The following is a 14,419-nucleotide window of genomic DNA, read 5'->3' as shown; positions in this document are numbered from 1 at the left end:
ATCAAGAGGAATGGGCCCACTCTGTGCCCTGCAAGCAATTTCCCATAAATATTATTTATCAAAATCAAACTTTGATAAATCTTGGATTGCGGTGTTCAAGGTTGTAACCTTATAGAAGAACTTGGTATCTGTATATTTGTAACTACTGATGAAAAGAAGATTCATATGCTTTGATTGACAACTGGTTGGAGGTCCAGGTCACCTCATATGAATACCTGGGTAGATCCCTACTTTGCCCAGGCATCCAGGTGGGCAAGGAAAAATAGAAAGAAAGATATCTGACCGCCAGATTTGCAGCGTTGAACCTTATCAACGTGACCTTTCTGTGTTGAAAGCCTACAGCCTGTGTTGAGGAAATAAAATTAAAATAAATATTTTTTACCAACCCAAGAGTCCTCCTCACAAAGGTAGTAGAGAAGAGAAAGCACTTTTATTATTGACTAAGCATTCAACCAGACTGTGATGTCTATCACAAGCACCAAACGATCACAAAGACAGAAGACATCTCACCCTTCATATAGCCAAGTAGGTTTAACCCATTATATATACATTCTCGAGATAAACAATAATTCGATTTACCCTCAGATAAGAGGACTTGACAAATAGTGTTTATTCCACTTAGCTCATTCTAAATCAACTGGTAATTGGGAGGACCACCTGTGTTAGTTCATTGACTTTATACAAAGGAAAAAGAAACTTCTCCTATCTTTATGACAGGAGCTATTTTTACAACTTTGAGCCAGGTGTCAACTAAAGTTAGACTCCCATCCTTCCTGAGAACCTAGGAGAAACTTAGAGATAAGGCTTCTTCTATCTCCTTGGATGTTTACCTTTAAAGGAGATGGTTGTCAAGTCCTTGAGGCTCTTCTGAGTCTTAAAACTGATAAGATGCCCATCTAGATTTCACAAGGATGTATCTCCATTTCCAAGAGAGGAGACAAGTTTTCTGAAACAAATGCTCTAAGAACAAGGGAGGGAAATTTCTTCCTTTACTTTCAGCAAGGGTAATTAAGCCTCTCAAACATTTTTATTTGTCCTTATACCTGGCTGATATGAAGTAGTACCAGAATCTGAGAGTCTGATTCTAAAATAGCCACTAAAGAGAAACAAGTCTCATTGATTTTTCTTTTCTCAGGACTCAGTTATAAATATTATAGGAGCGGTGAGGGTTTGACAGTTTGGGGGTTTTTCCTTCAAAGTCGTTTCAATAGATTCATGTTGGGTTTTATATTATAATGAATCATGGTAAAAGGCTGAGCAGAAGTCGGAAAGTTGAAGGACTGACCTTCTTGTGGGCATTAGCTTTTCGAGATAAACAAAACAAAATAATAGAATCAGGGTTAATAACTATTCAGGGCTCAGGTCACCAGATATTAAATTTTTTTGACTCCAAATTCAACATTGTCTTTCCTAGAATCCGTTAGACCTGCATTCTCTACCTACCATCCTATCCACATAGGACCTTAGCTGCTGAATATTTTGTCACTTCTGTCTTATGGATAATAAATTCTGATGCTAGATCTTATATTTTTACACCAACTTTAGTAGTTATGCAAATGTCCAAAATATATTTTAAATGTTTCAGAAAAAATTAATATGTAACTGTTAATAAATTATTAGATACATTTTCTGGAAATGACAGTTTGCTTTGTATACCTGAAGTCTGGCTTCATCTTTACAAGAAGACATGTGTAGATCATGCTCTTTCATTTGACAGATAAGATTGTTCAGAGTTGGTTATATATTGAAAGGGAAGGAAAAATCAATTTACACAGCACATTCTTTAAGAAAGTGCTTCTGTCACACTGGCTTAAAGTTTCACAACACTGCATCACTTATTACCTAAAGTTAACTTTAAACAAAAACCACTTTTGGAATGTGACTCTGTTCAAAATTGCAATTTTCTGAATATCTTATGGTCTTTCCTATATATATTTTTTTATTCAAAATAACTTTGTTGTACAGCTGGTGACAGGATATAATACTGAGCCTTCACTGCTGGGAAGTAGCCTGAAAATAATAATGTATTTATTTTATTAATGATTTACATATGTCTTAAATGTAGACATTTGTTTTTCCTGAGTAATTCAGCTCCTTACCTACATTGAGATTGGCAAAGAAAATAGAAAAGTCACAAAAGGTATAAAATGTTGACTCAACCTGTCATAACATCATGTCATTTCAAACCAGCTGCTGAATGGTGGTGGTAAACACGGCTTTGACCTTTCAGTGGGTTCAGAGGAGATGAGAAATGGTGCTCAGTTTCCCAGCCTGGTGTCAGGGCATGAGATGCTCAGTCCTCTGCTATCTGATCTAATTATTTCTATAATTATAACATCTTACATTTGAAAGAGAATTGAGAGGGCCTTTTGTCCAATATTTAATTGTATGTTATAATCCCGTATATCCTTAAATTCTCTGTTGAAACTCTTCTGGGGCAGAGTTTACCATTTACAAGTCAAACATGTTATATGCTTTAATATGGATGAAACAAACTAATGACCGTATGACCAACAAAAACAAACAGGAAACATTGAACAAATGAGTATTTAATTACGAATACTGTGTTCTTGGGCATGGTATTTAATCTTTTAGAGCCTCAATTTCATTCTCTGTAAAGTTAGATCAAAGGATTATGAAGATTTACATTCATGTGTGTAAAGTGTTTAGTATATAAAATACATAGCCCTTCATAAGAGTTAGTCAAAGATGATGATTTCTTTAAATATCTCAAATACCAAATGTTGCTGCTGCTGTGCTTAGTCGCTCAGTCATGTCCAACTCTTTGTGACCCCATAGACTGTAGCCCGCCAGACTCCTCTGTCCATGGGGATTCTCCAGGCAAGAATACTGGAGTGGGTAGACTATCCCTTCTCCAGGGGAACTTCCAGACCTAGGAATCGAACCAGGGTCTCCTGCATTGTAGGTGGATTCTTTACCATCTGAGCTACCCAGGAAGCCCACCAAGTGTTGCTACTCTCAGGAAAATAAAAAAACATGCTCATTTTTATTTGTTAGAAGGAAAAAGGAGGTGATGTCATTGAGGCATTTTTCTCCTTTTGTTCTAAAACTTCAGAGAATTCAAATGTTGAAAACTACAACTCATTTATTTCATGACTATTGGTTTTCTGTGGCCAGAACAAATCAGTACAGGAGTGCAGCTACCTCTTGTTTTTAGCAACTTTTCCTCCACCTCCTCCTAATCTGGCAAAGGAAGGCTCTCCTCTGTGACTCGGGCATGTCCTGTTCCTCTGTCCTGCTCAGCCACTTGGCTTTGCTGCATGCAGTTTTCCTGTCTGCTTCCCTCAGGCCTTGCACGTCCCCCGTATCCCCGATGGAGCGGCTCTGAGCCACAGCTCTCTCAGACCGTGGCTTCTTCACCCCTTGGTCTGGCTCAGGACAAAAAACCAACCAACAGAACAAACAAATAAAAACACTGAACTGATTTGTAAAACAGAAACAGAGTCACAGATGTGGAAAACAAGTCTGTGGTTACTGAGGGGAAATGGGGGAGAGGGAGGGATAAATTAGAAGGCTGGTATTGACATATAAACACTGCTATATATAAAATAATCAATGAGGCCCTACCACAGCACAGAGAACTATACTCCTTTTCCTATGATAGATACACCCTACTATGTATAAAATAGATGACTAATAAGGGCCTACTGTGTAGCACAGGGAACTATACCCAGCGTTCTATGATGGCCTATGTGGGAAAAGAACCTAAATAAGAATAGATGTGTATACATGTGTAACTGAATCACTTTGCTGCACACCTGAAACTAACATGGCCTTGTAAATCAACCATACTCCCCCCCCCCCACCCAAAATTTAAACAAAAACAACAAATCACAAAACAGAGAGTTGCCTGCAGAAGAGACACTGACCTCCCTCAATTTCCACTAGCGTTTTTGGAATGTTCCGTTGATAGCCATGCATTGGCACCTGCAAATATATAGTTATAGTCTTTCTTTTCAATGTCATTTTATCACATTGCTCTATTAGAGTACAGTTTTAGAACTAAATTTCTCTTTTGTCCTCCTCTCTGATATTTCCTTTTATACTTCTTTCTAGACTGATATAATCTGCTAATACTGATCTCCACTCAGTTAAGTTTACCTTATCTGCTCCAGACCATGTAATCTTATCAAACAGAGATTGAAGGATAAAAAAATCAGTGGAACCACCCCACTACTCCATAGCAGCCTTGGGAAGCCAATGGAATTAATATGTGAAAAAAAAGGCAAGAGGTTCATTTGCTGCCTCCTGCTTTTGTAATGTCCCATTTTGGAAATCCAATCCCAATTCACTTTACCTTCTCTGTGATTTAGAGGCTACATTTTAGGGAATGATGCATTTAACACTAAAGAAGAAGTTGGCAGCAGCCAAGTCATTGAAGGATGAGGGTTGTGGGTGGGATATGGCAGGGCTGTTCCTCAAGGTGGCACCAGCCCCTCAAAGCCATTGTCACCCCTTGCAGGAGGTCAGAACTGCTGTGCTGAGCTCTGGAGAGACCGGGGTCTGATTTGAAGGTACCACCGGGTGTCTTTATCCTACCATTAACTGTATAACAAAAAAGAAAACAGCTACCGAGAAAAACAACAAACAAAAACTTCCTACTCCAAATCATTTTTATATGAAATGCTATACCTGGGTATGAATGGGCATGTTTTTTAAAGTTCTGTCTCCATTAACCTGACTACTGTTTCCTCTTATTTTGCAGCAATGAAGATCGAGCGGAAGTGAACACTCAGGCTGGGCTGAAGTTTTTGGAACGCTGGTGCTAATCACTTGCTAGATTTAACTTTTATCACTCTTTTTTCAGCCTTAGTGTTTTCCTTTTGAGCTGCAGTGAAACTAAAAATGTTCCCTGCGGACATATAACATGGCAGTAGTCACTAACACCCCGCTTAGAAGAGATTTCCCTACCGTTTCTCCCACCACTCTTAGAGCCTTGAATGCCTTCCATTAAGCTGACAGCAATACTAACACGCCCCTCTGTTTAGCAGGCAAATAAAAAAGAAACATGGGGAAATAGACGGATGGGCGTGATGATTTTTCAACACCAGTTTTATTTTATGCATACGTTACTGTCTGAATCAGGTTATATTTCCCTACTGCTTAATTATTTTTACACATTAAAAAAAAAAAAAAGTAGCTTTTTGCAAAGGAGTCCCTGCCTGCTTTCAGGGCTTCACTGGGAAACTCTTGAAGGTGTGAAAGCTGGTATTGACACAAACACGCGCTGTTGTCCTGTTTGGGTTCTGCGCTTCCTGGGACGTGCAGACCGTCAAGTGTAGGTCGTGTTGCTGAGCTGTCCTCCATCACTGTTTCTCTGACTGTCACCACGTGATTCTTGCAGAGGCTGCTTCAGAGTTAGTTTGTACCCATCATCTTGGGAGCAGCCGAGACCGGAGAGCAAACCACCCTGTCGCAGACAGTCCTGGGAGCCGCCCACTCTAGCACACCCAGTGCCCGCCATATTGGCCGTGTTCCCTTTCTTTTCTAGCTGCCACCCCTAGCTTCCAGTCCTCACCTTCTCGAAGTGGCTGCTTTTGTCTTGTCTGCCCAGTTGGGGCAATACACCAATGAAGAATCCACCATGGTTCTGGACATCGAGCCCCTGGTAGCAGAGGACTCGGTAGACACTGCGTACCCTCGTGCCCAACTCACATTCTCCTTGGAGCCATTGCGCCCTCAGACCATTGCTCCATCACCCTCATCATCCTGCCCAGGGCAAAGCAAGGAGAGTTGCCACAGAACAGTTGGCCTCCTCATCCTCCACGCACCATTTTGGATGGCTCCATTGTTGTATTGCAGCAATAAAGATGGAGCAGAAGTGAAGAAAAACATCCTGTATTTCCAGTTGGTGCCTGGAAATACAAAGTCCTCATCATCTCCTTCATTAGTGGGTGAGGAGAAGTGGAGCCCTAGTAATGCTTTCTGCTCATTTCTTCTCCCCCAAACACTACTTCTCTACCTGCTAGACTGTGTGAGGCATCATTTTACATTATTGATCATCATCTTTAGTATACACTGTGTTCTGATGATGTGTCCAGCACCACGAATTTGATTTAACCTTCACAATGAGCCTGTGGGGCAGGTAATAGGAGTATTCATATTTTATGTTTGTGAGAAGAGCAATATGTTATATTTGTGAGAAGAGGCTCCAAAAGGTTAAATCAAGCTAGTAAATGCTAAAGACAGAACTAACACCAGATAATCAGGTTCTAAGACAGCCATTTATTCAATTGTTTGTCCATTCATCTTTGACTTTGAGAACAAAAGGTTGAGTCGATCACACTCCCTAGTTCATTGCTCTTATAAGTTTGGGCAAGACCCCTCTCCTGTCTACTTGTTCGGACGATTGATTGATTAACTTTTCTAAGGATTTCTATCTTCTCTTTTCCTGCTATAGGTACACATTCTTGTGTTTGATATATATTCTTTACCTATATATGTTTTGAAGATGTGCATTCTTTTTTGCTGCATATATATTTAATAAACGTAAATGATATTATAGTTTATATTTTGTTTCTTTTTTTCCCCACTTCACCCTGTGGTCTGTAAACTCTATTGCTCTGTAAATGCCTCAGCTACCTGAGGTCCTTCTTCACATCTCAGCTACCCATCTGCCCCCTTCACATCTCAGCTACCCACCTGCCTTCTTCACATCTCAGCTACCCATCTGCCTTCTTCACATCTCAGCTGCCCACCTGCCTTCTTCACATCTCAGCTACCCACCTGCCCCCTTCACATCTCAGCTACCCACCTGCCCTGGGGTGAGCTCTCAGAGCACCTTTCTCTACCCCCTACCAGTGTGACGTCTAGTAAGTCCCCTACGTGTGAACCTTCAAGCTGTGAACTTTCAAAGATGTGAATGTGCATCTGGTTCCAGTAAGGAACCAGACCCTGGGCCATCGGCATCAGGTGTGAGCGAAACTGCAGCTTGTCCTGTCTCCTGTTGCTGATGACCCTTCAGCTCTATCTCCCACCTCCTCTCCATCATCCGGTCAGTAACCCTTCTCACCTATTCGCTCAATGCCAGCCGCTGCAGTCCTGAACTATTGTACTTTCCAAGGTACTATACTGTAAGATTAAAAATGTTTTACTTTTTGTTCGTTTTTTTAATGTATTTTTGGGTGAAAAGTGTTATAAACCTATTACAGTATTGTACTATACAGCCGACTGTATTAGTTGGGCATCTAGGCTAACTTTGTTGAGCTTATGAACACACAGTACTTATGAATACACTCTCAGAATGGAACTTGTTTATAGGTACGGGACTTATTGTATATGGTTTCTCGTAATCTCCTATGTATCTTTATGAGAATTTCTCTGGGATGTATATACACACAGGTTTACAATTATTTGATTTTAAGTCTGCATAATCAAATTAGATCTGCTTAATTGGACTACATCCTTCCACATTACTATTCCTTTGAATGTAAGTCCTCATTTTTATTACCACAACAATGTGTTAGGGCTCTTATGTCTCCAACTTCTCTGTACTTGAAGATCTGAACTATGAAAACTCAGGCTTTACCATCATCAAAGGCAGTGCTTAAGACAGGAAGTTTGTTTGAACATGTTGTCCTATCCATGCTAAATTTTCCAATTCTCAGAAACTTCTAGACCTTCTAAATCAGTGCAGTTGTCCCTTAGGTATTTTTTCTTCATATCATTGATGAAAAGACCTTGAACCTGAAGGATTATTTGACTGAGGTCACCAAGGTAGTGATGGATAAACCCAGCACCAGGCCTTTTGCTCTCGCTACTGTGTTATTTCTACCAAAGCGAGCTGCATCTGAGTGCCATTGTCCAATCTGTTCAGTTTCTCAGCAAAGATCAGAGTGCTGAGAGCACAGGCACAGGATGGACAAGTTGATTGTGGGGAGAACCAGGAAAAGAGCGTGCTTTTCAGATTGGTTGGTGATGGTGTCACTGCCCTGAGCAACTTGGGAGCACAGTGGATGCTTGGAGGGAAGAAGGTAGCAGGGATAGATATGCATTAGGTGTGGAACAGACAGGTACTGAGGCTGTCTTTATTTGGGCTCCCTGGTGAGTAGATTTAAAGACAAGTATTTAGTGTGTGATGACTTTATCTTGGAGGTGATCACAGTTCAGTTCAGTCACTCAGTCATGTCCAACTCTTTGCCACCCCATGAACCACAGCACGCCAGGCCTCCCTGTCCATCACCAACTCCCAGAGTCCACCCAAACCCATATCCATTGAGTCGGTGATGCTATCCAACCATCTCATCCTCTGTCGTCCCCTTCTCCTCCTGCCCTCAATCTTTCCCAGCATCAGGGTCTTTTCAAATGAGTCAGCTCTCTGCATCAGGTGGCCAAAGTATTGTAGTCTCAGCTTCAACATCAGTCCCTCCAGTGAACACCCAAGACTGATCTCCTTTAGGATGGACTGGTTGGATCTCCTTGCAGTCCAAGGGACTCTCAAGAGTCTTCTCCAACACCACAGTTCAAAAGCATCAATTCTTTGGCACTCAGCTTTCTTCACAGTCCAACTCTCACATCCATACATGACCACTGGAAAAACCATAGCCTTGATTAGATGGACCTTTGTTGGCAAAGTAATGTCTCTGCTTTTTAATATGCTGTCTAGGTTGGTCATAATTTTCCTTCCAAGGAGCAAGTGTCTTTTAATTTCATGACTTCAATCACCATCCACAGTGATTTTGGAGCCCAGAAGAATAAAGTCTGACACTTTTTCCCCATCTATTTGCCATGAAGTGATGGGACCAGATGCCATGATCTTCGTTTTCTGAATGTTGAGCTTTAAGCCAACTTTTCACTCTCTTCTTTCACTTTCATCAAGAGGCTCTTTAGTTCTTCTTCACTTTCTGTCATAAGGGTGGTGTCATCTGCATATCTGAGGTTATTGATATTTCTCCCAGCAATCTTGATTCCAGCTTGTGCTTCTTCCAGCCCAGCGTTTCTCATGATGTACTCTGCATAAAAGTTAAATAAGCAGGGTGACAATATACAGCCTTGACGACCTCCTTTTCCTATTTGGAACCAGTCTGTTGTTCCATGTCTAGTGACCACAGACAACCCTGATAAAGGAATGAAGGAGTGAGCTAGAGAGGGGAGGAGCCAGTGAAGAATCATCCTAAGACCAGTGACTTCAGTGGGTGACCAGAGCTCATCCTCTTGGCCATGCTTGGGTGGCTTCTAGGACACAAGGTAGAATGTGTTCTCACAGTTAATTAAACTCAGAGTAAATTGGGGCAGTCATTCTAAAGCTGGACTATCAACCTTTCAGATCAGATCAGTTGCTCAGTCATGTCTGACTCTTTGCGACCCCGTGAATCACAGCACACCAGGCCTCCCTGTCCATCAACATTTACAAGCCTGATTTCTTGATACGGCTTTTAAAAAAATTAATTTTATCCTGGAGTATAGTTAATTTACAGTGTTTCATTAGTTTCAGGTATACAAAAAAGTGGTTCAGTTATACACATGTATCTATTCTGTTTTGGGACTTCTCATGGTGTATTTCCAATCGGATTCTATCTTCTTGTAAAATTTCAATTTGGAAAAAATGGGAAGTCCCTTGAATATTGCCTTTTATAGCCTCTGAAGTAACCTACAGGAAGAAAGAGCTCATGGAAACCTTAAGTAATAAGGAGAATTCTGAGAATCTTATTTATTAGGGAAGCAGACAATTCTGCAATTAGGTCTAGGAACAAAAATCTTAACTCTACTGCCTTGCATTTTCATAATTGATAAAAACTATCTATTAGAAATGAAATAAACGAGAATGAGAATGAGAAGATCATCTGTTTTGTAAGAAGGAAAGACTGTTTTGCTTAGATCAAGTCTGGAGGCCTTAGAGTAATCAAATAGTAGTTAGGAATTATTACTGAATTTGTTTAAAATATATATTACATTTTGGGGACTTTCCACATATTCTTGTGGTCTGTTGTAAAGTTATATTTCCCTCATGTTTTAGAACATATTATTCTCAATATATTTGACTAGAAAGACTTTTTGTTTACTATTTTAATGAACACACTTTAATTTTTTCTTATAAAGGTTTTCTAGTGGATTTATTTGGAATTATTCAATAATATCCCTTCAGCACCTGAGTCTAGACTTTCCTTAAGTGAACACTCTGAGAATAAATTTTTTAAACATGAAACTATACAATAGTCAGAGGAAGCTTAGTAAATAATGTTAAAAAAAACAACATTTTCCAGAGGGCTACAGATGGTGACTCAGACCCTGAGCAGAATCTCTAAGATGAAAACAGTGAAAAAAACCAAAGCAATAGAAAGAAAGAAATCTCTGTGCAATATTTAGCTGAAGGCATGCTTTGTGGCTGGAGAAGGCAATGGCACCCCACTCCAGTACTCTTGCCTGGAAAATCCCATGGACGGCGGAGCCTGGTAGGCTGCAGTCCATGGGGTTGCTAAGAGTCGGGCATGACTGAGTGACTTCACTTTCAATTTTCCCTTTCACAAATTGGAGAAGGAAATGGCAACCCACTCCAGTGTTCTTGCCTAGAGAATCCCAGGGATGGGGGAGCCTGGTGGGCTTCCATCTATGGGGTCGCACAGAGTCAGGCACTACTGAAGCGACTTAGCAGCAGCAGCAGCATGCTTTGTGGCAGTACTGATAGGGGCAAAACGTTGGATAACAATGGGGAGCGGACTGAAATCCATGCCTGGTCATGCGCTCCCTCATCACCAGGCTCCCTTCAGACCACAGCTTGACCTTGAACCATATCCTAGGCTCCGATCTGACTTCCCCGAGGGGCTGATCCCTTAACTCTATGGACCCTATTTTTAGAAAATTTGCCATATTCAGCTCTCTGATGCAGCTGTGATTTCAGGCTCCAGGACCAACCTACATAGCAAAGGGAATAGGAGAGATTTGACCTTAGACTTGAGCTATTGTGGTTATGAATTGAATGATAAGCTATGGTGAAGGTGACCTGTGCTTTTTCACTCTGTCTCAGTGGTAGATAAGAATATGGGGAGAAACAGCGAAAAGTGCTGTTAATGAAAAATGCACTTGACTTTCTGGAAAAATGCCCAGAAAACTTTTCAGCTTCTTTTGATTGGCTGCATGAGAGGTGGGCTTCCTTTAGAAGACTTAAATGGAGCAGAAGAGTCTCTTTTGTTTTATAAGATAATTTGGGGGGTCTTATTACCAATAAGTCATGTCAGGCCATTTCCTAAGTAGTAAGTGCTTTATCTCTACAATTTATAGGAAACATAAATGAAAATCTGCAGCTGACTGACCAGTCCTTTCAGCTTGTATCCTATTTCCATGTAAGCCTGGAGCCAGAATTTAACTAAGAAAATGTGCTTTGTACACCTGTTAAGGTTCTGCTTTGTTGAACTGCCCTGTGGAGCGAATTTCAGATATTTCCTATGAAGAGAGTGTCCTTGGCTGTCAGGGCCAGTCCGCACACAGCCTCAGTGAAGGTTTTCCTGGCAGACACTTCCCTGTCAGCTCTCAGGCCCTGGGCTTTCAGGGTGTCACAGCCTGTTAGCACTGCCGCCAAATTCGGGGATGGGAGGGAGGCACGCAAGGGAACAAAAGCAGATGGGGTGTTAAATCGGTCTTCCATTTTAAATGTGGTCACAGTTCTCCAGTTTCTAAGTGTTTTCCAACTAACTGGGTTGGCCAAAAGGTTTATTCAGGTTTTGCTAAAACATCCCAGTACATTCCAGCTCACACACACACGCACACACTTTCTCTCCCTCACATACGAATATACACACACAAATAGACACACTCCTGTACTTCATTACTAGCAGCTGAGTTATAAGCATTCCTTGGTTTTCATTCTGATGGCTATAGAATCATCTACACTCCCTTTTGAATATTTCAGTACAGACCAGTGAGTGCCGATAGGATGGTTTGTGTAAGCGTTCTTACAGATCCTAGGTGCAAGGGGCTGAAACAGTTCTTCTCAGCCAGAATGGCAAACTGGATGCCAGTCTTCCCAACCTGCATCCTCTATTCACGAAGAACCCTTTTGTAATCTTGATCTTGAGCTACAGAGTCTAGGTTTGTGTTCAGAATGACTCACACAGAGGTTCAGGTAGCCATAATCAAATGGTTATAGTTTATGTTCAAGAGGAAGCCTGTTACCTCTCCTGCCCTGATGTGTTGCAAATTGGCTCTTTGATATTCCTTTCCTCTGGGCTCTTCTTCCTCCTCCTTGAGGACTGTTCTCTCTGATTGTCTAAATCAACCCAAATTCCCAGTACTCCCCTTATCCCTGGGCAAGTGGGGCTGATGCTCTGGAAACTGAACTTTAAGGGTCGCTGAGATTTGAAATGTTTTTTTTTTTAAATGTCTGAACCTCTCTTTAGTTGCCCAAATGAGTCAGAGTCAACAGCACCACCAAAACGAGGCATCCTGGGCTTGGATAAGAAACTTTGCGGGCCCCGCCTAGACCCTGTATCTCCACTTCAGAGGCTCTCAAGCCTCTACATTGTGCTTGAGGCAGCTAGGTCCTCTAAGATGCATAGAGATGCATGCTGGAGGGTTGTCCCATGTCCCAGTTTTAGGAAATTGATCTGGTGAGTGGATCGTCCTGGCTGCCTTACATGTCATTTGTTTCTCAGAATCGTGCAAGATCAGGCTGACTGGAATTGCTTGTACTTGAATTGCTTATTGCTTGCATTGCTCATACAGGCAGAGACGCCACAAAACATAGTCTTCCTGCACTGTTGGTGCCTTTGTGTCCTATGCATCTTTCCTTCCTCCAAATTTCCAAACCACTATTTTTTCCTGCAGGAAAGAAATTCTCTCTTCCCAACATTTTGCTTCAAAAATGGAAACTTATTTGTCCTAATTCCTGGTGCCAGGTGGAGCCCACTGTCATCGATGGTGTAAGATGGGACCTAATTCTTATCCAAGAGATTTAAGAGGAAATCTGCCTTTTAGTAAGAATTTCTTAGCTCTCAGAAAGACACACAATAGGTGAGTGAAGTCAGCAAAAAGGCAGAGTGGTAAAGCCAAAACCTGACCTCTGTGCACTGATGTTGAATTGCAGCTTAAGAGATAGAGTTCTGGGTGAAGTAGAAAAGAATAGCTCTATTCCAGGTGCCAAACAGGGAGTTCAGGAAGCTATTGCTTAAAAGACTTCAACTCCTTGATGGATTTCAGGGATATATTTATAAAGACAGGATGAGGGAAGGGGTTTGTGGGATGTGTGGTCAGCTTGTAAACATCCTTCTGATTGGTTGGTGGTGAGGTAACTGGGAATCAATACCATCAAGCTTCTGATTCCAACCAGTCTGGGATCTAAGTGCTTGTGGGCAGCACACAGTTAGTTCCTCCTACCAGGTGGGGGTTTCAGTATCTGCAAAGCAGCTCATAAGACATGCTCAGAATATTATATATAGTCCTGAAGGAGGAACTAAAGGTCCTAGACTTTGTTCAATGGCTAAAGTAATTATTATTTTGTTTTGCTTGACTGTTTTCCTTTCTTTTTGCATTTTCTCACTTCTGGTTACATTTATTCTTTGATTTAAGTTTTTTCTACAGACAAAAGGCAGGCAGAGGATGTGGGTGAGGGGTGGGAATGCCTTGTAGGCTCCCACTTGGTTACAATAGGAAGTCCCATTCCCTCCTTCCTCCCATGGAGACACTAATTCAATAACAATACAGGGACCAGTTCTTTTTGTGAGAGAATCAGAAGCCAGTTAAGTCAAGCACAGATTCAGGTGCATCAAAGCCAGTAGGAAAATTCATGGTACTGTCTTACAACAATTTTTAGCCCTGGCATGTGGCTATATGGTTGAGAGGAAAACTCTCAACTCCTGAAGAAGGAGAGAAAAGACTGGACCTGTAGCCCACCATGCTGACTGTTGGGGAACTATCCAAAGAACTGATTTCTTTCTCAACTCATCTTGAGAATGTATGGGAACTGGCATAATCTAGATGCCCGGGTGCTGCTGAGAATGAAACAAGAGCTGGGTGGTGTGCTTCTGCTTCACAATCTGCAATCCACCCATTCTAAGTATATCACTCATATAATTACCCATCAATATACAACTATTACCAAAAGTGGGGTCCAGCTGCTCTCTGATCAAAAGCCAAAAAAAGCAAAATTGGTGGAAAGAAAGTTTGCTTTATTTTGGAGGCCAGGAAACAGGGCTGCGGGAACAGGGAACTCTTATCCAAAGGCTGAATCCCCCCACTGACAATCATGGGCAAGAACTTTTATAGGTGGAGGGAGTGGGCTACATGCAGAAATGGTACATTAGCTCAATCACCTTGAAATTGATCATGAGATGGTCTAATAAGCATCCTGCTTAAGTAGAGTTGATCTTCAGTTCCAGGGTCAGTATGTTCCCATTTCTTTGAGACCAGCTCTTGGAATTGTGGTGGCTTATGTCATGGACATGTTGGCATAAGTCCTTTTGGAAGT

General features: G+C 41.4%; 1 protein-coding gene across 21 annotated transcripts in view; it reads left to right on the top strand.

Moving 5' to 3' along the window:
• Positions 1–5,042, top strand: part of MLIP (muscular LMNA interacting protein) — a 295,306-nt gene extending 290,264 nt beyond the window's left edge. For 16 of the 21 annotated variants that reach the window (XM_070777791.1, XM_070777786.1, XM_070777788.1 and 13 more), the window contains 2 exons: positions 4,484–4,535; positions 4,727–5,042. In XM_070777791.1, coding sequence (XP_070633892.1) covers positions 4,484–4,528 — 45 coding nt within the window. In that variant the 3' untranslated portion in view covers positions 4,529–4,535; positions 4,727–5,042. The remainder of the gene's footprint in view (positions 1–4,483; positions 4,536–4,726) is intronic. The other 5 variants (XM_070777789.1, XM_070777790.1, XM_070777773.1 and 2 more) reach the window with 1 other exon arrangement.
• Positions 5,043–14,419: the final 9,377 nt, after the last annotated feature.

Source organism: Bos indicus, chromosome 23, assembly GCF_029378745.1.
Source record: "Bos indicus isolate NIAB-ARS_2022 breed Sahiwal x Tharparkar chromosome 23, NIAB-ARS_B.indTharparkar_mat_pri_1.0, whole genome shotgun sequence".
NCBI classification, from domain to species: domain Eukaryota; kingdom Metazoa; phylum Chordata; class Mammalia; order Artiodactyla; family Bovidae; genus Bos; species Bos indicus.
Note: the sequence above shows the minus strand (reverse complement) of the source record. Positions and strands in the feature narration are given on the sequence as shown.